Source organism: Adiantum capillus-veneris, chromosome 2, assembly GCF_014529385.1.
Source record: "Adiantum capillus-veneris isolate H3 chromosome 2, ASM1452938v2, whole genome shotgun sequence".
Classification (NCBI taxonomy): Eukaryota; Viridiplantae; Streptophyta; class Polypodiopsida; order Polypodiales; family Pteridaceae; genus Adiantum; species Adiantum capillus-veneris.
Window position 1 is genome coordinate 74,167,971 of NC_140932.1, and position 26,450 is coordinate 74,194,420.

Genomic DNA, 26,450 nt, shown 5'->3' on the forward strand with positions numbered 1-26,450 from the left:
CCACTCGATCAACTTTGATACTTTTCAGGATACTCAGATGCTTCGAAGGCTTTGTCTCTTATACAGCAGTTTGACATCGCTTTCGCGGGAGGACGCTATTCAGAGCACTCCAAGATTCGGAGAGCTGCCTCTTACTCTGAGGGGAATGCTCGTACTTGGTGGTCCACGCTTCTATTAAGCAAGACTGTGCCAGTTACATGGCTGAAATTCAAGAGGCTTTTTATTTCTTCTTGGTTGACTCAAGAGTTTGAGCGAGATATACGAGCTGCTTGGAACCATCTCCGGATGACCAAGAGCGATACAGTGAATTCTTATTGTGAAAGATTCTGGAGCTCTTTTCTACCCGCCTCTTCATTCAAGAAGATCTCGTTCAGAGAACAAATTGAGCGGTTTACCTTGGGTCTACCTACAGAGATCCGAGATCACTGCTTGGAACAGAAGTCAGCTTCTATTCAGGAGTTGATGAGTCATGCAAAGCGGGGCTTTGCCATTCACTCTGGCAGTCTGACCTACCCCACAGATGAGGCCATGACACAACGAGCCAAACAGACTTCTGGGAATGAAAGTAGAATGAAAAAGAGCAACCCAAAGAAAAAAAAAGGATGCACGACCCAAGCTTACTCCTGAGGAGAGAGCTTGCTTCATCAGAGAGGGGAAGTGCTTTGGATGCGGGAAACATGGACATATTTCCGCAAAGTGCCCTGATAAGGCACAGAAAGAACAGAATGATAAAGACGACGACAGGTCTGAGAGTTCGAGAAGCAGCTGAGGAATGTGGCAGAAAAGGCAGATAGAAAAGCAGAACTGGTACCACATGGCGTGGGACTTGCACCGAATCAAATGAATGAAAGTACAAACTTTGCCGTTTTTTTTTTGGGGCAAAGTGAAGGATCAAGAAGCTCTTTTGAAGGAGCCAAGGCCAACTTCTTTTCACTTGGAATTGGCACCTCGATTTGGAACTGCGCCCGACAGACTGACGCCACTGGCGGAGGTAGTTCGACTGGCACCCGGATGGGATGTTGCCATTACACCGAGCATTGGCAAACTTCGTTTGCAATGACAGGGGTGTTCAGGGCACGTGAGTGATGTTCTACTCGGGATCCCTTGGTACCACAAGAACTACGCCGTGGTTGACTACCGGGCCGAGAAAGCGACTTTGATAAATGAAGGGCTTAGAGATTGTACTTGATGAACTTCAGTTTTCTTACTCATTCTTTTGGGAGAACTGAACCATGGATAAAAGTTGAATATGTTTTGACCTGAAGAAAAGAACGCCAAGATTTTTTTCTCCACGCTCATGCCGATTGCTTTTGAGAGGGCCTGAAGATCATACCATTGATCTGATATCTGGAAGCACACCACCGAATCGGCCACCTTATTGTGTGAGCCGAGTACAGAATGAAAAGATTATGAACTCAGTGAAAGACCTCTTGGAAAAGGGTCTTGTCCAGCCTAGTACTTCACCGTATTGCTCTCCAGTGTTGTTGGTTTTGAAGAAAGACAGATCTTGGAGAATGTGCATCGATTATAGCACTCTCAACGAAATCACCATCAAGAACAGATTTCCGATTCCTAGGATCGATGATATACTCGACAGGTTACAGGGATCCTCGTGCTTTAGCAGGATTGACTTGAAGAGTGGATATCATCAGATCAGGATAGCGCCAGGAGATGTCTACAAGACAGCTTTTCGGACGACTTTTGGGTTATTTGAGTTTTTGGTGATGCCTTTTGGCTTAACCAATGCTCCTGCGACATTTAACCGGATGATGGACAGGATTTTTCGAGAGTACAGGCTATTTGTTGGCACTTTCTTTGACGACATCATTGTTTTCTAGAAGAATGAGGCAGAACACAGAGATCATCTGCTTCAAGTCTTTTAGGCATTACGAGATCACACGCTAGTGATTAATGCAAAGAAAAGTGAATTTTTTCCTACCATGGATACACTTTTTGGGACACATTGTGTCAGCAACACAACAGGAGTGCAAATGGACCCGGCCAAGATAGAGACTATCCGTGATTGGCCCGATTTGAGGAATGTCCATGAAGTTAGAAGCTTCTTGGGACTATGTTCATACTACAGGCAGTTCATACGAAAGTTTGCAGAGGTTGCTTCCCCTTTGCATATCTTGACACAGAAAGGAGTACCTTTTTCGTGGGGACCCACAGAGGTGACTGCCTTTCAGACATTGAAAGAGAAATTGACTACGGGACCTATTTTGACTTTGCCGGACTTGCAGAAGTCATTCGAAGTATATTGTGATGCTTGTGGTCGTAGTCTGGGTGCGGTCTTGATGCAAGAAGGCCATGTCATAGCTTACGAGAGCCGTTTGTTCTCTAGGCCGGAGATGACAGCACAGATTTATGAGAAAGAGCTTTTGGCGGTTATCCATGCTCTTACTCAGTGGCGGCATTACCTACTCGGAGCGGATTTTATTGTCTTTACAGACCATCAGAGTTTGCGCTACTTCTTGTCACAGAAGCAGCTTTCGGAAAAGCAGATGCGGTGGGCGAACATCTTGTCACAGTTTCACTTCCAGATTGTCCATGTGCAGGGACAGAAGAATGTGGTGGCAGATGCTTTGTCTCGGAAACCGTTGGTGCTGGCTATTTCCGCGATACATCATAGGAGCTTCGAGGATATGGTCGATCAGTGTGCCACAGATACAGATTTTGCAGATATTTTCACACGGATACGGGATGGGGAGACAGTAGCTGGATACTCCCTTCGGGAAGGCTACTTGATGAAAAAGACTATGTTGTGCGTTACACAGCCGTTGAGGGAAAAGATTATGACTGATTGCCACTGTCCACCTTTTACGGGTCACCGCAGCATTGCTACCACCATGAAAGGGGTAGAGAGAGATTTCTTTTGGCGGAGACTGAAGAAGGATGTGGAAGAGTTTGTGCGCAGTTGCTTGGTATGCTAGAAGGTCAAGTTTGACAGGCATAAGGCACAGGGATTGTTACAGCCTTTACCCATACCCACCAGCCCCCGGGAAAATATTGAAATGGATTTCATTTTTTTTAATCTCCCGAGAATACAGAATGATCACGATGATTTTCCGATTACATGGCACGCCTGAGACGATTGTCTCCGACAGAGACCCCAGATTTATGAGTTTGTTTTGGAAGGCAATTTGGGAGAACATTGGCATGCGGTTGCAGTTCTCGTCATCGTTCCACTTGCAGACTGACGGGCAATCTGAGATTGCCAATTCAGTGATTTTAGATTTATTGAAGTCTTGTATCTCGCATCAGAAGACTCAATGGGAAAAGAACTTACCTTTGGTGGAATTTGCCTACAATAACACGATACACTCTTCGACGGGGAAGACGCCATGAGAGATTGTTGAAACTGCTGCGAAGGTTCCATCCTTCCTGAGCACGAAAGATTAGAAGTTTGAAGCGGATGAATATTCGCGAGATTTGGATACGGCTTTTGCCAAGGTTCACGAGACTTTACAGAAGTCTCAAGAACGACAGAAAAAGGCAGCGGATCGCCATCGTCGCGACTGGAAACTGAAGGAGGATGATTGGGTGCTCTTACTTTTGAGAAGGCACGCCTAAGAAAAAAAAAAGGGGGAAAGGAGAGGCTTTTTCCAAAGCTTAGTATGTGATACTACGGACCTTTCCAGATTACTGACAAGATAAATGATGTCTCCTTCCGATTGGACCTGCCAGATACTTGGAGGATTCATAATGCATTGCATGTGAGTCTCTTGAACCCTGTTAAGGGTGATGTGCCTGATGATGGGGAGCCTGATGAGCAACGCGAAGTGGAAGAAAACGAGGAGATCCTTGTTCCTGAACAGATTTTGGCACATAATGATACGAAGAAAGGTAAAGTCCGAAGGCGGTTCTTGGTTAAGTTCAAGAACTTTCCTGCATTTGATGCGAAGTGGATGGAGGAGGAGGACCTAGCAGATACTCCTCGGATTGTGAAACTTTACCTCGATGTTTTGGTTTAGCATAGTCTACTCCAAACGGAACCCAGAAACTCAGCTTGGTCGAAGATCTGGTGCAGTGGGATGCACAAGAGGGGAGTCGCTCCACTCCTTTGTCAACAGACTCGATTTTGATACTAAAGTCACTGATGTCTCTTTGAGCTTCAGGGATACTGAGAGTTGACAGTATTCTGCTGGATGACTTTATGAAATGGAATTCCTGATTATGATACTGATTTGTTCTTGACTTCTTGTGAGTGCAGGAACTGATAGCCGAAATGACTGCAGCATTTTGGTCTGATTGATCTCGAATAGACATGGTTGCAATAGGGGTTAGTCAATCGGACATCGTTGAGGTCCCGATTGGACCTAGATGTGATTGCTAGCTACATTGCCGATAAATCATGGTCTAAGATCCGAATGAATGTTGAATGTCATGTGATGTCCTGTGATGTCTGGTGATGTCCTGTGATGTCGTGTGATGTGACTGTCGATTTTGTACATGTGCTAGATGTGTGTTCCTAGTACGTAGGTACTAACAGTCAGTGTCTGCTAAGACGGTTTATGGCTTTTGTCGGTTTTGCAGGCGTAATCGCAGTCGATTACAATGCTTTCAAGAGGGGGGTATGTCACAAAGTGATGACGTGGCGGACAGCAGAAACCCTAATTTCTGCCAGAAACCCTAAAATTCCTGCAAACCCTAATTTTTGCCAAAAAACCCTAAATTCCGGAAATCGCGGAGGCGGATTATTAAAATATATATATATATATATATATATTTTATTTTTTTTTGGAAAATGATGAGCGACGCGAATTTTGCTTTTGCTTTTTTTTATAAAAAAAAAAGAGAAAAGACTCTCTAAGAGAGAGAGAGAACTGATGCTTTTGATTTTAAAAGCTTTTGGGGCTCTGCTTTTGGGCATCCCTTGTAACCTTTAAATTAGTGGTGAGGGCCTCACTTCTCAGGGCATCTGGACGCAGAGTCTGAGAGTGAAACCCTAACCGCTCTCTTGTACTTTGATGATTGATTAATACAAAAAGAAATACCGAAAGGGGCGCCAGTCTTTGGGGCCAATATCTCTAGGCACGGAACTCCGCCGGGCCAGTGCAAATCTATTGTGATCTGTGAATTGTTTTGAAGTGGTTATTTGGTGCTGTCGCGGTTGATTCTTGACTTGGAGTGTCCAAGTTTGTTACACATCCCAATCCATCACTAAATTCATAGTGAACAGAGTGGTCCAATCATTCATTCCACTGAATCAGCCGTGATTCATGATTCGTTATCAGGTTCATTCGGGAGTTGTCACTACTCCAAAATCATCATCATCTCATTCTTAATCCTATTACTTGTTCACAAATAGCAGGACCTTCCATAAAACATTAGTTTCATTCAAAATTCATGATACTTATCAGGTTCATTCTAGAGCGGTCATTGCTTCCAATTCGTCATCCATTATCATCGATTTCACTTGTTATCTACATACGTCTAGCAAGTTCTTCCAGACAACATTTACCTCATAAATCAAAAATCATCTTCAGAAATTCCTATTTCAAAGTTCTTCATTCACACACTTAGTTCATACTAAACATAGTGTTTCAATCATCTAGTCCTCTCATCCGTCTAGAAGTCTTGATGTACCTAGATCCTTGTGTAGCCATGTCATCCCGCAAGAACTCTTGATGCACTCACCACAACATCTAGTCATCTCATTCATATGGGAATCTTGATGCACTAGAATCATTCAACATACTTCATCATTCATTCATTCAAATTCATCATTCTTATCTCGAATCGAAAAGATATCCGATTCATTCCTGAGCTGTCGTCGCTCTCGATCTCACCATCTCATTCTTGATTTCACCTGCAAAACACGCAAGGAGATGGTTCACCTCGTTGCAAAAGAGTGGATGTCCGGCTCCATACTTCCGAATCCATACAGATGTGAGTTCCTAGCTCCTATTTTTGGTTATTTGTCACAAACAACCAGATTGTCAGTACATCAGTATCTCTTTCAGTGTCCTTTCCAATATTGGGTTCATCTTCTGGTCAATAGTTCTGTTCCAGCTCTTCCTGCAAGTAAAGCTTCCGCTTTTCTGCACTCGTCTGTTCTTTTAGCTTTCGTCTTGTCCTGAGAGGGGAGTCAATGGCCTCACGCCAGCTCGAATGGATGTCACCAATCGGGTAATCTTCAGGTGTTTTGCAAATCTCGGGTCTCTGGAGTACTTCATCAATCTTTTCACACCCATGTCAACCTGCAGTGGATGCTTGTATTCTGCTCTGGCAAACTTTACCAAAAAAATTGCCCAAATCTTCTTCAGATCCGACACCGGATTTCAGCTTTTCTTTGCCTTCCCGTTGAGAGGTGTTATCTCCATCAGATTCTTCACGAGAACCAATATGCAATCTAGGATTCTTAATGCCTTTTTGCCTTGTAAGACAGAGCGATGAAGATGGGAGCGCGCCCGATGTGCGATGAAATAAGGGCAAGAGTGACTAATAAGGCCGGGGTCGGGACACGAAGATTCTTCAATATCAATTTCCAAAATTGTACCCAAGTGCCCTGTCTGCTCTTTGATAGGATCGGTATGCTTTGAAAAAAGCACATGCATATGCTCTGATACCACTGTAACAAACTTGGACACCCCAAGTATAGAATCTGTCGCGACACGAGAGAGAATCACTTAGAATACTTCAAAACTTTTAAAATCACAGTTCAATTTGGTCGTCACGGCCCGACGTAGTTCCGTGCCCAGAGAGATTGGCCCCAAAGATTGGCGCCCCTTTCAATATTTCTTTTATATTAATCTTTGAGCAAAGTACAACTCCCGAAGGGTCCTCAACTCTCAGACTCTACGTCCAGATGCTCTCAAGAGTGAGGCCCTTAGGGCTCTTTTATTCTTACAAGGGATGCCCAAAAGCAGAGCCCCAAAAGCAATTAAACTCAAAAGCAAACTGTTCCAAAGCAATGATCCCAAATCTGCCAGCAAAAAGCACCAGCGTGATTTACGGAAATCCGTACAACTACCACGTCAGCAGTCAGCGTAAAACGTGAAAATCCGTACAGTCTACCACATCATCATGTCAGCGCAAAATCCGGGTGTCCGTACATTTTTGCCATGTCATCACGCCGTGTATGTGTCCAAGTTGCACTGCCATCAATTTGTGATAAAATTCCTCACTCCCTCTCAGTTGAGGGCCTACATGGAAGAGGCCAAATCTGGGGAGAAAGGCCACTAGGAAACCAAATTTTCCACAGCTTAAAAAAGACTCTCCTCCTCTAGCATCAAATTCAGTAACTAACGTACAAGCCAACACCAGGAAGGAGAAAGAAAAGGAAGCTCTTAAAGAGGTGGGGCAGCTTGAATGGGCAGAGAGTATTGATCTTGTTTGATCCAAGCTCAACCAATAATTTCATTTCATTAGATACCTCAAAATCTCTTGGACTTACTCCCCAGAGATTAGGAACTACAATCGGTTCAGGATCAACCTTTGAAGGGTTGACTACGAATTCCACTCCTATCCTAGGACAACTGAATCTATAGATCGGAAAGTACTATGATAGAGAGTCTTTCCTAGTTGCTTCAATACAAAGATGCGATGTTATTTTGGGAAATGCCTTGACATTACAAAATTCATCCTCTCCTAATATATAAATAAGAAACTGTCCTTTTCTTTCAAAGGGCAGCAGTATGATGTAGATGCAAGTGCTAGTGATTGGCCTATACCTATGGTCAGTCACATCACTGTCAAAAAAGAAATGAATAAGTGTCTATCTGCTTACTTGATTTTTGTCAAAGAGAGGGAGATGAGTGGTGAAAATGTCTTGTCGAATTTGGATAAAGATCGCCTAATTTTTTTTAATCAATATCACGATTTCTTTACTGACACTCTTCCAAATTAACTACCTCCTGAAAGACTTGAAGATCATCGTATCAATGTAATTCCGGGCAGTTCACCTCTAATTCAACCCCCTTATAGAGCGAGTCCATCACAACAGGAAGAAATTCTAACAAGTAAATGAACTTCTCGAGAAGGGTCTTGTTCGACCTAGTACTTCTCCTTATTGTTCACCAGCTTTGCTTTTCAGAAGAAAGATGGCACTTTTTGAATGTGCATCGATTATCGTTCTTTAAAAAAGATTATGATTAAGAATAGATTTACGATTCCTTGAATTGATGATATTTTAGACAACTTACAAGGGGCCCGAGTTTTCAACAATATAGATCTCAAGAGCGATTACCAAGATATACATAAGACAGCATTCCGTAAAACCTTCGGATTGTACGAGTTTCTAATAATGCCTTTCAGCCTAACTAATGCTCCAGCAACTTTCAATCGAATGATGGACTGAATTTTTCGCCCTCATTGACAATTCACACGAATCTTCTTTGATGACATTTTGGTCTTCTCTCACATAGAGGAAGAGCATAAACGACACTTGAAGACTGTGTTCGAAAAATTGCAGCAGCATAAACTCAAGTTAATGCTAAGAAGAGTGAATTTTTATTGAAAGAGATTCACTATCTCTAACCCATTGTCTCTCATAATCAACTACGCATGGACCCGGCAAACGTCCAAGCTATTTCAGATTGGCCACAGCCTGCTTCGGTTCATGATGTACGAAGTTTCCTTGGCCTCTGTTCCTACTACAAACACTTCATTTTCCATTTCACACATGTTGCTGCACCTCTCCACGATCTTACAAAGAAAAAGATATCCTTTGTATAGGGGCAAGCAGAAGGAAGCTTTTGAAAATCTTAAGTACCTTCTCACCCATGGACTAATCCTCATTGTACCTGACTCCGAAAACCATTTGAAGTACATTGTGGTGCTTCAAGCGATTGCATTGGCTCAGTTCTTAATCAAGAAGGCTACGCAATAGTTTCTGAGAGTAGACGACTTTGTGATGCGGAGCTTCATGCTTCCATTTATGAGAAGGAACTCTAGGTAGTTATTCATGCTCTCTCAATTTGGAAACACTACCTTCTGGGAGCCAATTTTACAATCAAGACAAATCATCAAAATCTTCGGTATTTTCTCTCTCAACATAAGTTGTCTGAGAAACAGATGAGGTCCAATTTCCACTCCATGTTTCACTTTCAAATACAACACACATCTGGAAGCAAGAATGTAGTTGCAAATGCTCTTTCTCAACGGCCCCAAGTAAATGCTATAACCGGCATACATCATCAAGAGTTGGAATCTCTACCTGAGATGTTCCCTACTCTATTAAAGATGGATATCTTTATTTTCATCAGGCTCTTTGTGTGGCACGTAGACTTAGAACAAAGGTGATGGACGAAGCACATGCTTCTCCTTACGTAGGACACACAGGCATAATGTCCACAATACAAGCCTTAGAAAGATATTTTTATTGGCCAACACTACGAGTTGACATAGACAAATACGTCGAGAATATGTACCATGCCAAAAAGCTAAGTATGATTGCCATAAAACTCTTGGCTTACTTCAGACCCTACCAGTACCTCAAGTACCCTGGGCAATTATTGGACTATTATATACAGATTCACTAAGCATTCCCATTTCATTTCAATAAGAAAAACCATCAAAGCTGACCACATGGCCAAGCTTTTTCTGGCCCAAATTTTTAAGCATCATGGCATGCCCAAAACGATTATTAGTGATTGCGACCCACAAATGCCCAGTAATTTCTGGCGAGCACTTTTTACGAACTTAGGAACTTAGCTGAATTTTTCTTCAACTTATCATCCTCAGACAAATAGACAAAGCGAAATCGCTAATCCACAATCCTAGACATTTTAAAGTGCTATGTCTCAGATAACTAACGAGAATGGGAGAAGTACCTCTCGCAAAATTTGCCTATAATAACATTGTACATTCCTCTACAGGAAAAGCTCTTATTGAGGTTATTTATGGCAAACCACATCTTCCCCCAATCCTTCTCACCAAGGATAAGATATTCGTAGTTGAGAAATTTGTTCAAGACCTGGATACCCCTTACACGCAAGTGAAATGCGCTATCCTTAAATCTCAAGAAAAGCATAAGAAAGAAGCGGATAGACATCGTCGTGATCTCAACCTAGCTGAAGGACAATTTGTTCTTCTCAAGTTTGACAAAGCCAGACTTGAAAAACAAGCCAATCAAAAAGGAAAAGTTGTAAAACTTTCCAACAGATATTATGGCCGTTTAAGATTACAGAACAGATCAATGAGCCTTGGAAAATCCATAATGCTTTTCACATGAGCCTTCTACGACCTTTCATTGGCAAACCTCCTACAAAACCAATTAGAAAAGATCCCCACGAGGTAGATGAAACTAAAGAAATACTTCTTTCAAAACAAATTATCCATCATCAGGAGCGCCAACTTAAGTCTGGAAGAACTCATTGTAAGTACTTAGTAAAGTTCAAGAAATACTCCCCTCTAGATGCTCAGTGGATGACAGAATCAGAATTGCAAGATTACTCTTTAGAAGCCAGAGGGATGTAATATTTTTAGCTACGGAATGAAAATGATTTTTGTGCACATAGAATGAATTTATTGGTACCAATTAATTATTTAAAATAGAGGAGTAAATTTTCCGAAGCACTATGCCATTTGGAAATTTATCCGTGTCCGGATAGTATGATAGTAGAACAGTAGCCAGACACAATGCACAAACAGTACAGAACAATCACATGAATAAGAACGTGTGCCCAGTCCGCTCAGAAAAGTCACAATTGAATATTTTCACTATGGCCGCCGAATGAAGTGGCCGGCTAGACACGGTGTAAATACGTCCCGGCGGGAGCAAACAGGCTTGAGTCGGAAAGGCTAAGAAACAGTAGCACAAATTGCTAACATGTCAAGCCACTAAAGACGGAGCCAACCTGCAAATCCCGGCTAGCGGAAGAAGCAGCAGAAGAAGCAGAAGCAGCAAAAGAGGTTTTACCAACTTATAAAGTCTTGCTGAGTGGCCTATTTTTTTAAATAAGAGTTCCCACCAAGTTCCGACCAATGGAATAGATCTCGGTCATGGTGCCTAAAACCTAGAAGAAGAAGAAGAAGAAGAAGAAACAGAAGGAATCCCTGACCAACTCACAGATCTCGGCCGAGGAGCCTAAAAACCCTAAAAGTCAAAGAAAACTTGTTTAAAGCGCCCAAAAGTGGCCGACACGAAGTCAAGCAAGTTTATAACCTCAAAATATGATGACGTGGCAGTTGTGCGAACGCGAGCATTTTGCATTGCAGTACGTGGTAGATTGTACAGACGTCCGCGAAATGTGTTTACAGATGATGTGGCAGCTTGTACGCATTTCCACAGATTACGTTGGGAGCATTTGAGCCAAATGCTTTTTTTTAGTTTGAAGCTTTTCATGTAATTGCTTTTCATAGGCCAAGGGCCTTTAAATATGTGCCATGGGCTCATTCTCTGATACGCTTCCAGGTGAAGGTGCAGAGCGTGGAGTACTGGCTTGTACTGAGTTGAAGCAATATAAAGAAATACCGAAAGGGGCGCCAGCGTTTGGGGCCAATGCTCTCTTGGGGTGGAATTCCGCCACTCCCTGTCTCGTGTGTCGTGCATCTCTTTCAATTAAGTCATTATTTGAAGTGCTTAATGTTGTTCAAACTATTTTTTCCCGTTGGCACGTGGTGCGTGTCCCCATTACAGTTAGCAATGCTCCGGATTGGTCAGAAAATCCGAGTTTTAATACTCTTTTTTAAGTGTAAAGTTTAAAACTTCTTCAACTAAATGGCCGGGCCAATCTGAACACGGCCAAGTTTAATAAACATTAAAAAATGACTTCTAGCGTGAGAAACGGGAAAACGAGCCAAAGTTTACTAATTGCGCTCGCTCTCTCTCTCTCTCTCTCTCTCTCTCTCTCTCTCTCTCTCTCTCTCTCTCTCTCTCTCTCTCTCTCTCTCTCTCTCTCTCTCTCTCTCTCTCTCTCTCTGAGGCCTGGAAGAAAGCATTCGAAGAACTCCGTGACACCTCCAACACGGAGATACACCGTATACAAGAAAGCATCAACCACCTCCGGATCTCAAAGGAAGAGGGGGAAATCTCGAGCTTCGAAGACATAGAAGTAGAGATCAAAAATAAATGGAAAGCAGACATCAAAGAAGAGATCCAGACAGAAATGGAGGCCAAACAATCGGGATGGGTGGAAGCAGTTAAAAAGAATATCAAGAAGGAGGTATGCGAGGAGGTTCACATGGGAGAGCACTTGAGGGTTCAGCTTACTCTCGAGGAGGAGCGATTGCGCTAGATGAGGAAACACAATGTTAGGATCACTGGCCTTAAAGAGGGACCTTCAGCAGAGGAGGATGCACGAGAGCTTTGTAGCCAACTAGGCTACAAAGAGACTATGCCTTTTACAAAGGCATGGCGAGCCGGCCGTGACACCACTCGAGCTCGCCCGTTGATCATGCAGTTACGAGGAGATGAGGACCGCACCACCTTTTTTCGCAAAAGGGTGCTCTTACGAGGCCTCCAAGGCGGCCATATCTTTATGGACGAGGACCTCACTAGGATGCAGATCGAGCACAGGAAATCATGCATGCCCAGGGTCCTTTAGGCACGGAAAGAAGGTAAAAAGGCCTTCTTTCGAGATGGTAGAATCTTCATCGACGGCCGCCCAATCTCATAGGGATTCGGGACCTATGAGACACATACACTAGCACAGGAGACACCACTCAGAGGGGCAGTCTGGAACTACAATGGTTCTATATGGACACATCCGGAGCGCCTAGAGGAGATCATCAGTGAGCATGACTTTGTATGTTTTACGGAGACACATGAGAGCCCAGAGAGAGGACTACCTGTAGTCACAGGATTCCAGTGGGAGTCGACTTACAGGACCATCACCAGACAGAGTACAGCTCGGGGGTCAGGAGGGGTGGCCATACTATTCAAACAGAGCTTACACAACCGGATACAGGTGATGAGTAGAGACGAGGAGGCATGCTATATGTGGGTACGGCTAGAGCTCACCCACGAGAGAGGGCTATACATTGCCATATGCTACTTTTCACCACATGGATCACGATATGCTATCCAGGACCCCTACTCCCGACTGTCGGAGGACATTTCTCACTACACATCACTCGGGGAAGTCCTCCTCATGGGGGACTTCAACGGGAGGACACAGAGCCGACAGTGTGAGATCTATGATATGGAGCAGCAGGAGATCATGAGGGCACTTGATGCAGAGGACATGGGGGTGAGTAGAGTGTCTGCAGATGGGGGACAGGACAACACTGGATATGGCAGACACCTTCTTGAGCTTGGCAGCAAGCACAATCTCGTTATTTATAACGGGATGGCGAGGTGGCCAGATTCTGGGGGATTCACTTGCTTCCCACACAGTGGCGGAGAGAGCACAGTAGACTATTTGTTGGGCTCTACCCAGACAGCAGAGCTTATACACTCCTTCAGCGTTGCACGCACACCGATAGGGGCGGATCATACTTATCTCACATTCTCCCTTTTTGCTACACAGCTTGCTGACCCCCCCGCCTCCCCCCCTCACACTTACACTACCATTTCTTCACTCATGAGCTCACTCCTGTTTATATACATCACCTGCATGAGCACCTTATACACTTAGACCCCACAGCCCCTCTAGACACACTCACCACACACATTACATCCATCTTACACGAGTCAGCCACTCAAAGTTTCCCACATCGCGTACACACACACCCTCCACGCACTGGCACTATGCCACAAAACAGGTGGTACGACGACGAATGTCGAGATCTACACAGACACCTACATATACTGGAGATCACAGGGGAGATTACACATCGCCAGGCTCAGCGCAAGATGCAGACACTTACCCGTCGTAAAAGACGGGAGTGGGAGGAGCACCAGTATTGGGACATCTATCATTTACTCATGAGCAAGAATAGTGCTGAGGCATGGCATCGGATCAGACCTCCCAAGCCATCCACTCCTATTCAGGACCCAGCGGCATGGCAAAGATATGCCGAGAGCTTATACGAGATCCCAGGACAGCCACCCATACCTACGCCATCGGCTACCCGACCCACATCATCTACTTTCTTCACCACCCACATGGTGAAGAAAGCTATATCCCACCTACAGCATGGGAGGGCTAGAGATCAGGCAGGCCTACAGGCAGAGCATCTTATATATGGCTGTGATGCATTGGCACCACTCATTGCCCACCTCTTCAACCGCGCACTTTCAGAGGGATTCCCAGAGTCGTGGACAGCGCACACCATCGTGCCTATCCACAAATCTGGGGATGCCATGGATCCTAGCACATATCGCACTATCATGATTGGTCCTATACTGGCCAAACTATATGGCGCGGTTTTAGAGGAGGAGCTCAATTCTCTAGCAGAGGGAGAGGGCATGAGGACACCAGGACAGGCAGGCTTCCGCCGAGCTTTCTCTACTATTGATCATATCTTCACCCTTCGTTGTCTGATCGACCAGACACGGGTGAGGAAGAGGAGATTATATTGCTGCTTCGTTGACTTCCGCAAAGCATTTGACACAGTACCTAGAGAGAGACTTTTCCGATGTCTGGCTGCGCTTGGGATTGGAGAGGAGATGGCATGGGGGATCTATGCATTGTATGAGCATGTATCTGGCAGAGTGAGATGCCCGGGTGGGTTATCTGACACCCTTGTGAGCACCATTGGTGTGAAACAAGGTTGCCCCCTATCACCTACACTCTTTGGTCTATACATTGACGAGATTGTAGACTTCATCTTGCACAGGGGTGGAGAGGGTGTGGATATTGCAAGGACTACTGTACACATACTCTTATATGCAGATGATATTGTCCTGATGTCAGAGACGGCAGAGGGACTACAACTACATTTGCAAGCCCTGGATGATTTCTGCTCACAGAGAGGACTCAAGGTGAACCTTGGCAAGACCAAGGTTCTCATATTTCATACATCGGCTCAGATTCGCCGACAGAGTAGATTTACAGTAGCTGGAGGGGATATAGAAGTGACAGGCTCATATGTATATCTGGGGGTTACATTCACCGCAGCAACAGGGACCTTCTCCATGGCACAGGCAGCCAGAGATAGACTTACCAAAGGATACGCATCACTAGCTCTGATGGAGAGACAGTGCCACCAGGCCCACTTCCAGGAGCCCCGGACGAAGGGGTGGCTCTTTGACACACTGGTCACACCTGCACTCATGTATGCCTCGGCCATTTGGGGACCGGGACTGGCAGACTCAGTATGGACACAGATAGAGAGGCCACAGATTATTATGATCTCCAAGATGATTCGCAGCAAGCCATCAGTTCCACACGACATTATTAGAGCTGAGCTGGCTGCACCACCGATGTTGGTAGAGGCACTCTTTCAGACTGTTTGCCTTCTTCGCAGATTCAAAGATATGGATCCAGATAGGATCTCTCATAGAGCCTTCATTGCATCTAGAGAGATGGCACAGGCAGGGGACACTAGCTCATGGTATGCCCAGACAAGAGATTGGCTAGCTCAGCACGGTTTTGATATTGATAGACTACCACCACTCCAGTATGACACCCAGGCCCCGACCTATACCCTCTCACGCTCTGAGCGGAATAGGGTCATCAGACAGGAGATATGGCATACATTTATTCAGAGGACATGGCGCAGGCCCACAGACACCCTACCTCCTAAAATGCTATATTACTATGAGCATTTTCTGAGGTTCTCAGAGCAGGGATTCATTGAGATTCCATCGTACATGCAAGAGTACATGCCACACCGACTTCGGGTCAACATTGGCCAGCTACGAGTGTCATCACATCAGCTAGAGATTGAGAGTGGCAGAGCCAGAGGCATACCACGAGAGGAGTGTACATGCCGGATTTGCCAGACGGAGGTGGAGAGTGAGGAGCATTTTGTCATGAGATGCCCAGCATATACAGAGCTGAGAGAGAGATATGGCATTGGAGACTCATTACAGCAGCATATGATAGGCCGAGAGCAGAGGAGGTTTGGCCAGTTCCTGGTTGCGGCTTTAGAGGTTCGAGAGCAGTTGTTACAGCCACGCCAGAGTCAGGATAGCAGGACACAGACTACCATCACACAGTTTTTCCGACGAGCAGGACCAGACCCCCCCACACTACCTACACAGAGTAGAGGGCTTACCCTTCTGCAGGCAGAGTCTCAGAGGGCACATCGGAGACCGAGGCTCCCAGGATACAGGACACATGGGTGTCACCAGAGGGAGATCTCGAGGATACTAACCTTACACCATCAGTATCTAGAGCAGAGTCATGTACCAGCACCAGGAGATCCAGCATTCCAGAGATACCTGAGCAGGCCACCACCGATGTACCACATTCTCTACCCTACATATGTTGCTTGTTTTTAGATACCCTCCCTATCATCTCATGGTGGTATCACCTTGCAGCCCCTAGTTGAGCCTGATGATGCGTGAGCACACCTCGACACGAGGACCCACACTATACATTGTACACCACATGCACCACCCTACCACACCCTCTTGCATAGTATAGGCTCATTTCAGTTTGTACCCTTTTTTTATTTTCCGATGCCTAGAGCATCAACACATGTATATGATATTGTCTCATAGGTCGAGTTCGGCCTTTCGAAGACGTTAATAAAGCTTTCTTTCTTTTCTTTCTTTCTCTCTCTCTCTCTCTCTCTCTCTCTCTCTCTCTCTCTCTCTCTCTCTCTCTCTCTCTCTCTCCCCCCCAAGTGTGGTAGATTGGTTATGCCATTTCCCTCTTGAATAAGAGGTCTTGAGTTCAACTCTCCTTGTCAACTAGATTTTTAAGGTCTCTTGGGATAGTTTCTTACGACGTTAAAACTCTCTTCCTCTTCTTCTTCTTCTCTCTCTCTCTCTCTCTCTCTCTCTCTCTCTCTCTCTCTCTCTCTCTCTCTCTCTCTCTCTCTCTCTCTCTCTCTCTCTCTCTCTCTCTCTCTCTCTCTCTCTCTCTCTCTCTCTCTCTCTCTCAATGATTTCCTACTTTGGTGTTCGTGAAGGGTGCACAAAGGCCACAAAGCACGTGGCAAAGATGTAGGGCACCCCATAGAGTTTGTGTGTGTCCCTGCGAGGACAAAGACACACTCAGACAAGTGCAATATTGGCTATCCACACAACTTTTAGCACTCCAACGAAGTCCAGAAGCAGTTTTCAACCAAAAAGTACTCGTGTGGGTACCACCTATGCAAGCAGATATAACAATAGAACCTTCTCCCGCACAGGAAATTCCAATACAAAGCGCACACAGCTGTTCTCGGCTACAAGTATGATGAGTTTCAGCCAATAGGCCCACGAATCCATGCATTTTCATGCATCAGAAAAGTGTTTGGGACATGAACAATGAACCACTGGGAGAGTCCCTCCATGCTTTGATGTAGCCCTCTCTAGTAGAGGTGGTTTGTAGCCCTATGGGCAGTTTTTATTAACTAATGGAAGAATCTTTTTCTCGAAAAAAAAAACAAACAGAGTCAACAATTCTCAAATCAGCTCCAAGATGGGGTTAAAATAGATACCATCCATTTCAAACAAATTCCAAACAGTATCTCCAAACAATTCCTAAAACAGGTCATCCAACAAAGTTTTGAAAACATCTAAATCAACCTTAAAAAGCATTCTCGGTGTCTCTTGGTCACTCGAGCTCAAAAAGATGACTGGCTTTCCATCTTGAAACATGCACCAAAATTAGGGTTAGTTTCCTTGCAAAAGGTTGTAGCCAACTGCACCATGGTCCACAAGCTCCTGAATGGTCAAAACTGACTTGAACAGATAGTGCTCCCATAGCGGTGATGGCAGTCCAAAGATATAGCAATCACACTGAGCCTACAAGGTTATCAGCTCAATGAGATACACCTTTTGAGAGACGTCCAGAATTGTCAAGTTGTACTCTGTTAGGGTTTCCGTGGTGAGCATTTCAAGATACCCCTCTCTACCAGAAGTTGCATTACGAAGAAAGATGTCAATGGCATGTAACTTTGGGTAAAATCTTGAAAGCTTGCCGAGTCCTTGGTGTGTGCGGCTTGGTAGCTAAAGACATCCACCAATGCATATGGAACTGCCTCTGCGAAAAGTGGTGGCTCGAAAGATCTTTGATTCTTTTGAGTAACTCCCCATGGTATAGATGGTGTCAAGTTGTTGCACAAACTCTAAAGTTTTCCTAGGATCTCTCTCTCCCAAAAAGTGGCAAAAATTTCCAAAAAAATCTATCTTGCTATGTCTGCTCTTTGGAAGGACGGGTATGCTTTCAGAAAAAAACACGACTGAAACTCTGATACCACTGTAACGGGAGGGCACCTTGTGCCAACAGAAAAGAACAGACGAGACAACAAAACGGAAAGAGATGCATGACACACGAGATTCAAAGTGACGGAGTTCCACTCCAGAGAGTATTGGCCCCAAACCCTGGCGGCCCATTTCGGTATTTCTTTATATTGCTCCAACTCGGTACAAACCCTGGAGCTCTGCTCTGCATCTCCCGCTGAGTAGAATGCCAAAGGAAGAGCCCACGCCGCTTATTTAAAGGCCCTTGGAAGCAGTTACATGAAAAGCTTTACACTTAAAAGCATTTGATCAAAAGCATCTGGTTCACAAAAGCTGTCAACGTGAACATCTGCCAACGCTTTTCACGGAAATCCGTCTTGCCACGTCGGCATGTTGTTAGCGCGATTCATAAGCTTGTCCGTACAGTCTACCATGTCATCATGTCAGCGAAAAATCCGGAGAATCCGTGCAACTGTTGCCACTTCAGCATTTATTAGGCTACTCTTGTGTGTGTGTGTGTGTGTAGGGTCCTGCTTCATCTTTAGTAAATTGGGTTCCATCGGACGGAGTACCATAAGTTGGTAACAATTTATTATTATTTGGCCCCTCTCGACGACGAGCATCTGTAAGTTGGTGAGAGATTCTGCTTCTTCTACTCCTTCTAGGGTTTAGGCCCCTTGGCTGGGATCTGAAAGTCGGCTCAGGTCTTCAGTGGCTTGACACGTTAGCATTTTGTGACATTGGTAACACTTTATTATTATTTGGCCCCTCTCCGTGAGGATCTGTAAGTTGGTCGAGAAAAGTGGCCACTACACTTGTTCCCCCATTGATTGGATCTTTACTAGTCAGAGAGCAAGCATATTCTGAACCTGTCAACTTTCATATCATGAAGCTTCCTCACTCAGATCTTCTTGTGGGGATGTCTTCAATTTCGCATTAACTCTGCAATTCTTGATTCTCATGTGCATGACTTAAAACTAGTGGCTACAATGCGGGAAAAGACTACCACTTTGGATATGAAGCTAATAGGAAACTCTGATGAGCATTGACATAAGGATTCCTATTGAAGACGTACTTAACCTTTCTAGTATGGCTGACAGGAACCCAATTGGATTGATATGTCAATGGTAACAGCATAGAGGCATGGTTCAACAGGGTATATGTCCATGAACTGGGCTATGTATGGCACAAACTAACACTGGATTGAGGTGTCTAATGAACAGCACAAATGTATGGTTGAGCAAGGTATGCGTGTTGGGCATACGATCATTACGATGCAACCATGTTAATATTGGAACAAACCAACATAAAATTCAGTCAACGTGTTGGGCACCTCCTCGAACGCAGAAACACTCTGGCATAACGTCATTGGAATGATGTGTCAAAACCATTTTGACATTGCAAACCCACCATGGTGTTTGAAGAGCTCTTTACACTTTCACCACAACACAGGAGTGCATGATTGCTAGTGTGCATACACTACAAATGTCGATGTGTGTTGTAAATCTTTGCAAACTGTCCCCCCCCCCCTCCCCTCTCCCAAAAAAAAAGCCAAAAAACAAAAAAGAAAATCCTTTCATTTTGCCCCAAAACCGAGACCTATTAGGTAAAGACATGGCTTAATAGTGTGAAAGAAAAGCCTTTGTATCAAGAGAAACTTCCTTGTATACGTGCCAAGATGAATCCAAGAAAAGCCAGATTTCCTTCATTTAGAAGTTTGTAGACACTACTAAGAGCCTTAGAACTGCTAAGAGGTTGAAATCCAAGCATTAAACATTGGATGGATTTGTTTTGATTTTTGGGGCTACACCTACAGATAAAAAGACAAAAAAGAAGACGCCGGAACCTAAAGCACATTTCTGCCTTTTTTCAAAAAATAGCTTTGACTTTTTCAGAGAGAGACACACGGATTTTCAACAAAACTGTTGCCAGCAGGATCGGAGATGATGAAAGTAAAAGAGCTTTCCCCCATTGCACAACTTCTCAACTTCACCAAGAAACGATCAAGAGCTTCAGCTTGACTTGGTTCAGTTTTCTGCCCACACAAAATGCAACTCCCGTAAGTTTAAAAACGGACAAGATAGTTTGGATGACTCAGAAGACATAAAAAGAAATTTCAGTCAAAGACCCTGCGTTCTTCTTGTAGAGCTCCAATTTCTTCTGCAGCTCTCAAAAGAACACCTTCAACCTGCAGTGACAACCATTAAAACTGTTCACAGAGATTGTACATTTTGTTAAACTATCACAATAAGAGTTAAAAAAGAACATCTTTATGTATGTGCGCAAGATCTTCTAAAAAGACATGTCTGTATATATACACAGACATGACCACATGTACCAACGTGAATACACATACGTACATATGACCCAAAATTTATGATTCTAGAGACATCATCACAACACTACAAGAAAGTGAGGAATATCAACCCACGGTGGCCATCCACATAATTTTAAACACGTCATTTTCATCATGCATCGAATAGACTAATACTACAACCTCCCAATGCCATACTAACATAAGACGTTGAGCACGGAAGTGGACTGTGGGGCACCTCTATAGCTTAGACTCCTTGCCATTTGGAAAATACACTCTCAAAACACAAACCTCAGCCAAACACACAAGATGGTCTCCGTTCTCCCAACTCAAGCCTCGTCTTTTGGGAATTACAAGCAGCTGCCAACCCAAAACCCCTGGCGAGACGAATTGTAGAGCCCGGGCTTGGAAATACGAGCACACACCAACCAAGAGACACACCAAAAAGACCGTTCTCTCAGCTGCCAGCCCAAAACACCTTGCAAGACAAAATGTAGAGCCTGGGCTTGGAAATACGAGCACACGCCAAACAAGAGACACACCAAAAAGACCGTTTTCTCAGCCAACAAACCTCCACTCCCAAAAAGCTCCAAGAACAACTAAAAACCCCAAGCTCTCACCCTTTCTTTCGGCCTTGCCTCCAATGGGATAGCCGCAATTCCAACTTGCCCTGCAAAAAAACCGTGACTGATGTGGCATTTTTGGCCACTTTTGACCCTAATAATGCTTTTTTATTACTATTTTTAACAATTTTTCAAGCCAAAACACACATGACAGGTGGAATTAATTTCCAAATCGAGAAGTACATCACCCTCACGCTTTACATACAATGTGCTTTCTGTTGGACTGTTACGAAAGCCTTGCTTAACCAAATGAGCGTCAACTTTCTCATACCAAGCACGAGGAGATTGCTTCAACCCATACAAAGCCTTCTTACATTTGCACACTTTGTCCTCTTGTCCTTTTATGAAAAAACCGCGAGGCTGCGTTACATAAACTTCCTCAAATATGTCACCATTCAAGAAAGCAGTAACAATGTCTGATTGATGTACATCCCAACCAAAATGAGCTGCCAATGCACATAGAAAACGCACAGTAGTCATACGACAAGTGGGAGCAAAAGTCTTCATAATCTATGCCTTTTTGCTGTGCATAACCTTTTGCAACAAGTCGAGCCTTATGGCGATCGATCTCACCATCCGGCTTGCGTTTCAACTTGTAAACCCACTTCGTACCAATGGCTTTTTTGCCAGGAGGCAAATCACATAAAGTCCATGTGTCATTTTCTATGAGTGCATCATATTCTGATTGCATGGCAGCCATCCAATTTTCTGAATTCTGTGCTTCATCAAAAGACAGAGGCTCCTCAACATCATGTAAGCTAGACACAGCCAAAGCATAACAATCTGATGCATAAGATGCATGGCGAGAGCCTGAACAAGTACGACTAGACAAAAGTGCATCCAATTTACTATCACGCAAAGTGTGCACCAGCCATTTTGGCATACCTCTAGCCTGCTCATTTTCAGCCCTTTCCTCATCAAGTACATCATGTACATCTACATCAGTAATAGGCTGATCTAGAACATTTTTAGAAACCCCCATAGGCTGTACATTTGCCTCATTGGAAATTACATTCGTATTTCCACCACTGAAAAGAGGCAACAAAGTGTCATAAATGTCCTATGAGCTTACAATACTGTCTCTAGTACATGACAGCAAGGGCTGAACAGAATCTTCCACAAACACTACATCCCAAGAAACCAGAATACGTTTTGTTTGCGGATGATACAACCTGTAACCTTTGCTTTCAGCACTATAACCAACAAAAATACATTTGACAGCTTTATCATCCAGTTTTCTGCGCTGCACTTGTGGCACCAAAGCATATGCCAAACAGCCAAAAACACGCATGTGCTCAATAGAAGGCTTTCTATCATGCCATGCTTCATATGGAGTAATAGACTGCCAAGCTTTCGTCGGACACCTGTTTAGTACATAGGTGGCACACATGATGGCCTCAAGCCAAAAAGAATGCGGTAAAGCTTGACTTTTGACCATACATCGTGGCATTTCTGTTAGTGACCTGTTTTTCCTCTCAGCAACACCATTTTACTGAGGTGTATAAGGCACTGTACATTGGTGTTTTATCCCACGACTAGCCAGAAATGCATTAAATTCATGAGACATATACTCCCCTCCTCGATCGGAACGGAGGGTGTCCATAGTACATTTCGAGACATTTTCAGCCATAGCCAGAAATTGTTTGAAGCACATAAAAACTTCGGACTTCGCTTTAAGCGGAAATACCCATGCATGCCTGGAGTAATCATCAATGAAAGTCACGAAGTACAAGTAATTGCCCAAGGACGGAGTTTGCATGGGCCCACAAACATCACTATGCACAAGCTGCAACCTGCATGTGGCCCGGACTGAACCATCCTTTGGAAACTTAGAACGCTGCATCTTACCCAAAATACAGCCTTCACAAACATGTTTGACAGGTGCTTCAAGAGGTGGCAAAGAAGCAACCATATCAGATTTCTGCGAACGCAACAAACTGGCAAAATTCAGATGACCAAAACGTGCATGCCAAAGTTTTGCATCTGAAATAGCCCTTGAATCTGCAACAGCGTTTGCAAAATTTTGTCGACACTTGTCATACAAAGTGAGCTTATACAACCCACGGCACAAAAGGCCAGATGCAACAATTTCATCACCAAAACTAAGATCATGAACTGTGCATCTGTCATCCACAAATTTGACTACAAGTCCAAGTCTAGCAAGTGCGAATGCAGACAAGAGATTCTTCTTGATCCCAAGTACATAAAGTGCATCGACAAGTGTAAAAGAATTGCCATTAGCAGCAGTAAGCACAATCTTTCCAACTCCCTGAACTGGATAAGAGGCATTGTTGGCACAAGTGACTGAATTCCCATGAGGGAGAGACTCGAGAGAGGTAAACAATTCACGATGTGAGGTAATGTGCTTTGTAGCACCACTGTCGAAATACCACACATGTGAATCTGCAGCAACTGACAAGCGTGCATCATGGACAGCAGGATTGTAAGTGCACTCTGCGCTAAAAGCCCATTCTGCATCAACATCAGCATTACAGTCTCCTTTCACAGAAGACTCAACAATGGCTGCATTTGTAGTGGAACCAACATTTGCAGTTGAACCACCCTCTTTCTTCTTAGCCTCTTTGGCCTTCAACTTAGGACACGACTTGATCAAGTGATCATTAGCTTTACAATAATGGCAACGCATCTTCTTTTTGCCCTTGTCACCAGAATTTCCAGACGAATTGCTGCCAGCAGAAGCATTAGGAACAGAATTTTTGCCACTCGCAGCAGAACCATAAGAAGTAGTTGCATTACTATTACTACCCTTTCTTTGAGAAGCAATAAAAGCCTGTTCAACTGCACGCTGCCTAGTCCTGGTTTTTCTGGAAAGTGACTCTTGCAACAGCAATGTACATAATGCATCAAACTTGACAACTTCTGGATTTCCTTGGGTCATAAGTCTCCAAGTACTAGCAAAAGTCTAGTAAGAATCTGATAAGGCATCAAGAACAGTCTGCACGAGGGAACTGTCTGCACAAGAAAACTGTCTGAAATGACTTCTCTTGCAAAAATAAGTTGCTCATTGATATCCTTGACACTAGCAAGGAAAGTGTCCATATCATCTTCCTCATGCATAATCTTCGACTCCAACTCTTTACGCAGCAAAGCAATTTTAGTCTCATTGTGGCTTGCATAAAGACCTGCTAAAATATCCCAAGCCTGTTTTGCAGATTTTGCTGAACGGATGTGAGGAACAATGGTGCGCTTCACAGACAACGCAATCAATGCATGAGCCTGCGCATCCTTGACATCCCAACGAGCTTGTTCTGCCGTAGGCAAAACAACTAACAGCTGCAATCCTTGCAGCAAGACCTGCAACATCCTCAACATCGCCTACATCCTCAGAACGAGGACGTACATCAATGCCCTGCACAATGTTCCAGACGCCCTTTGACACAAGAACATGTTGCATCATATAAGCTCACATAGGGTAATTGTCCCCATCCAACCTGTCCTCAGCAGCAAACATCTTGAACACATCTGTGATGTTGTTGTCAGCCATGGTAAATGTTGCACCTCATGTGAAAACTGCCCGAAAATAGGAGAAACGGACCGGGAACAACACATGCTATATAGCACAAACCGTAGAAGACTATAAGGCACCTGTTATGCAGAAAACGGCACTCACAGAAATTCTGCACAAAATGACGAAATTGCTTGTGCAGACCTGCCTGTAGTGGAAACAGAGGCCGAAATGAGCCCAAATCGAAAATCTGAGCAGACCGAGCTCTACGAGTCATCCCGAAGTATTTGTCGACCTGCGAATACTCGCCAAAGCTCACTGAAATCGGAGAAAGTGAGCAGGCGTGTACTGGAGCAGCTGGCGACTAAGCTCGGGAGGACGCAACCTGCTCTGATACTAATTGTTGGAATTAGGGTTGCAGAGAAACGCACACAACTTGGAGAAGACGAAGGAAGCTCAAGGCACACAATAGAGAGTGTGTTACTTAGTGTGCAATGGAAAGATAGATAGCCCTAGAGTGATAGGCGTATATATAATGCACGGGGGAAAAAACCTCCTAAAGAGGGAAAAAATGCAACGGCGGTCCTAGTGTGTTCACACACATCACTACCACATGTGTATGGTAACAAGAAGCCAGTTGCATCTTCTTCTGTGCAGAAGTCTTAAGCTAAACCTGGTGCATTGCGAATAAAAGACTGTCAACACTTAGTTGAGTCTGACGAGAAAACTTTTTGTAGACGTTGTCCAAGACTCGTGGACAACACTTCTACATCCTCCTCTATATATTCTATTAAGTTTTGTATGATTGAAGGGAAGGACTTTATTAATTCTGAAGATACTAAAATCTTGATTGCTCCTTATATAACAATGCCTGATCAAACAAAACCTAAACTTGAAGTGCTTGAAAGTAATTATCAGACTGTAAAGTTGTATTTGTTTGAAAGGCAATTAGTTAAATTGCACAAGTTAGATTCCAAGTTTTGTCAAAGACTAACAAGCTTGCAAAAGCAATTTCAAAATCTAATTGAAGCCCTTCCCTCTTCTGTACATACCGAATTAATTCTTTCTTCATCATCCTCTACACATTTATTGTACTTCTCATTCATCAAGCCCTCTTTCCAAAATTGGTCACCAATGACCGTTATGAAGCACTAAGAAACGTTTACTTTTGAATGATATGAAATCTAATGCCCCCAGTTCGCCCTAAAAAGTCACAATTTAATATTTTTATTGTGGTCGCCCAAGAAAGCGACCGGCCAAACAGTGTAAATGTGTTCCGACGGAACCAAACAAGCTGGCGGGGAGGATGGAAACAACAAAGCTAATTATGTTCCAAATCGATCAGAAGCCCATGTTTTAACACTCGCTTTTAAGTTTAAGGTTTGAAACCTTTAAAAATGAGTGGTCAGAGCAATCTGAACGCGGCCAAATTTAATAAACATTAAAAATAACTCAAATGTAGAGTGAGAAATAGAAAGAAGGTAGCGTGGGTTTTTCTGCAAGCACTTTATCTCTCACGAGGAGCGCCATCTGGCAGTACAAACTTCTACGCTTGGCCATAAACAGGTAGCGCTACCATTTGAGGAGTCTCTCCCAGCAGTTTACACATACACATAGAGCTCTCTCTCTTAGCTCTCAGTTCAGCCTCTCTCTCTCTCTCTCTCTCTCTCTCTCTCTCTCTCTCTCTCTCTCTCTCTCTCTCTCTCTCTCTCTCTCTCTCTCTCTCTCTCGACGATTACATGCTCACGTTCTCTAGAAGGCTGTATAGGGCCTACGAAGCACGCGGCAGAGGTAACGGACAGCCATAGAAGCTTGTGTGCGTCCACGCAAGAAATAGCTGCACTCAGACAACCGCAATATAGGTTATCCGCTCAGTTT

The 26,450-nt window shown here is 44.0% G+C and overlaps 1 protein-coding gene across 1 annotated transcript in view; it reads right to left on the bottom strand.

Annotated features, from left to right (window-relative positions):
- The window catches only part of LOC147462984 (uncharacterized), a 128,752-nt gene that overhangs the window by 29,008 nt on the left and 73,294 nt on the right, over positions 1-26,450 (bottom strand). The window contains exons 7-8 of the mRNA XM_086486548.1: positions 20,298-20,357; positions 20,077-20,204 (exon numbers count right to left, since the gene is read on the bottom strand). Coding sequence (XP_086342674.1) covers positions 20,077-20,204; positions 20,298-20,357 — 188 coding nt within the window. The remainder of the gene's footprint in view (positions 1-20,076; positions 20,205-20,297; positions 20,358-26,450) is intronic.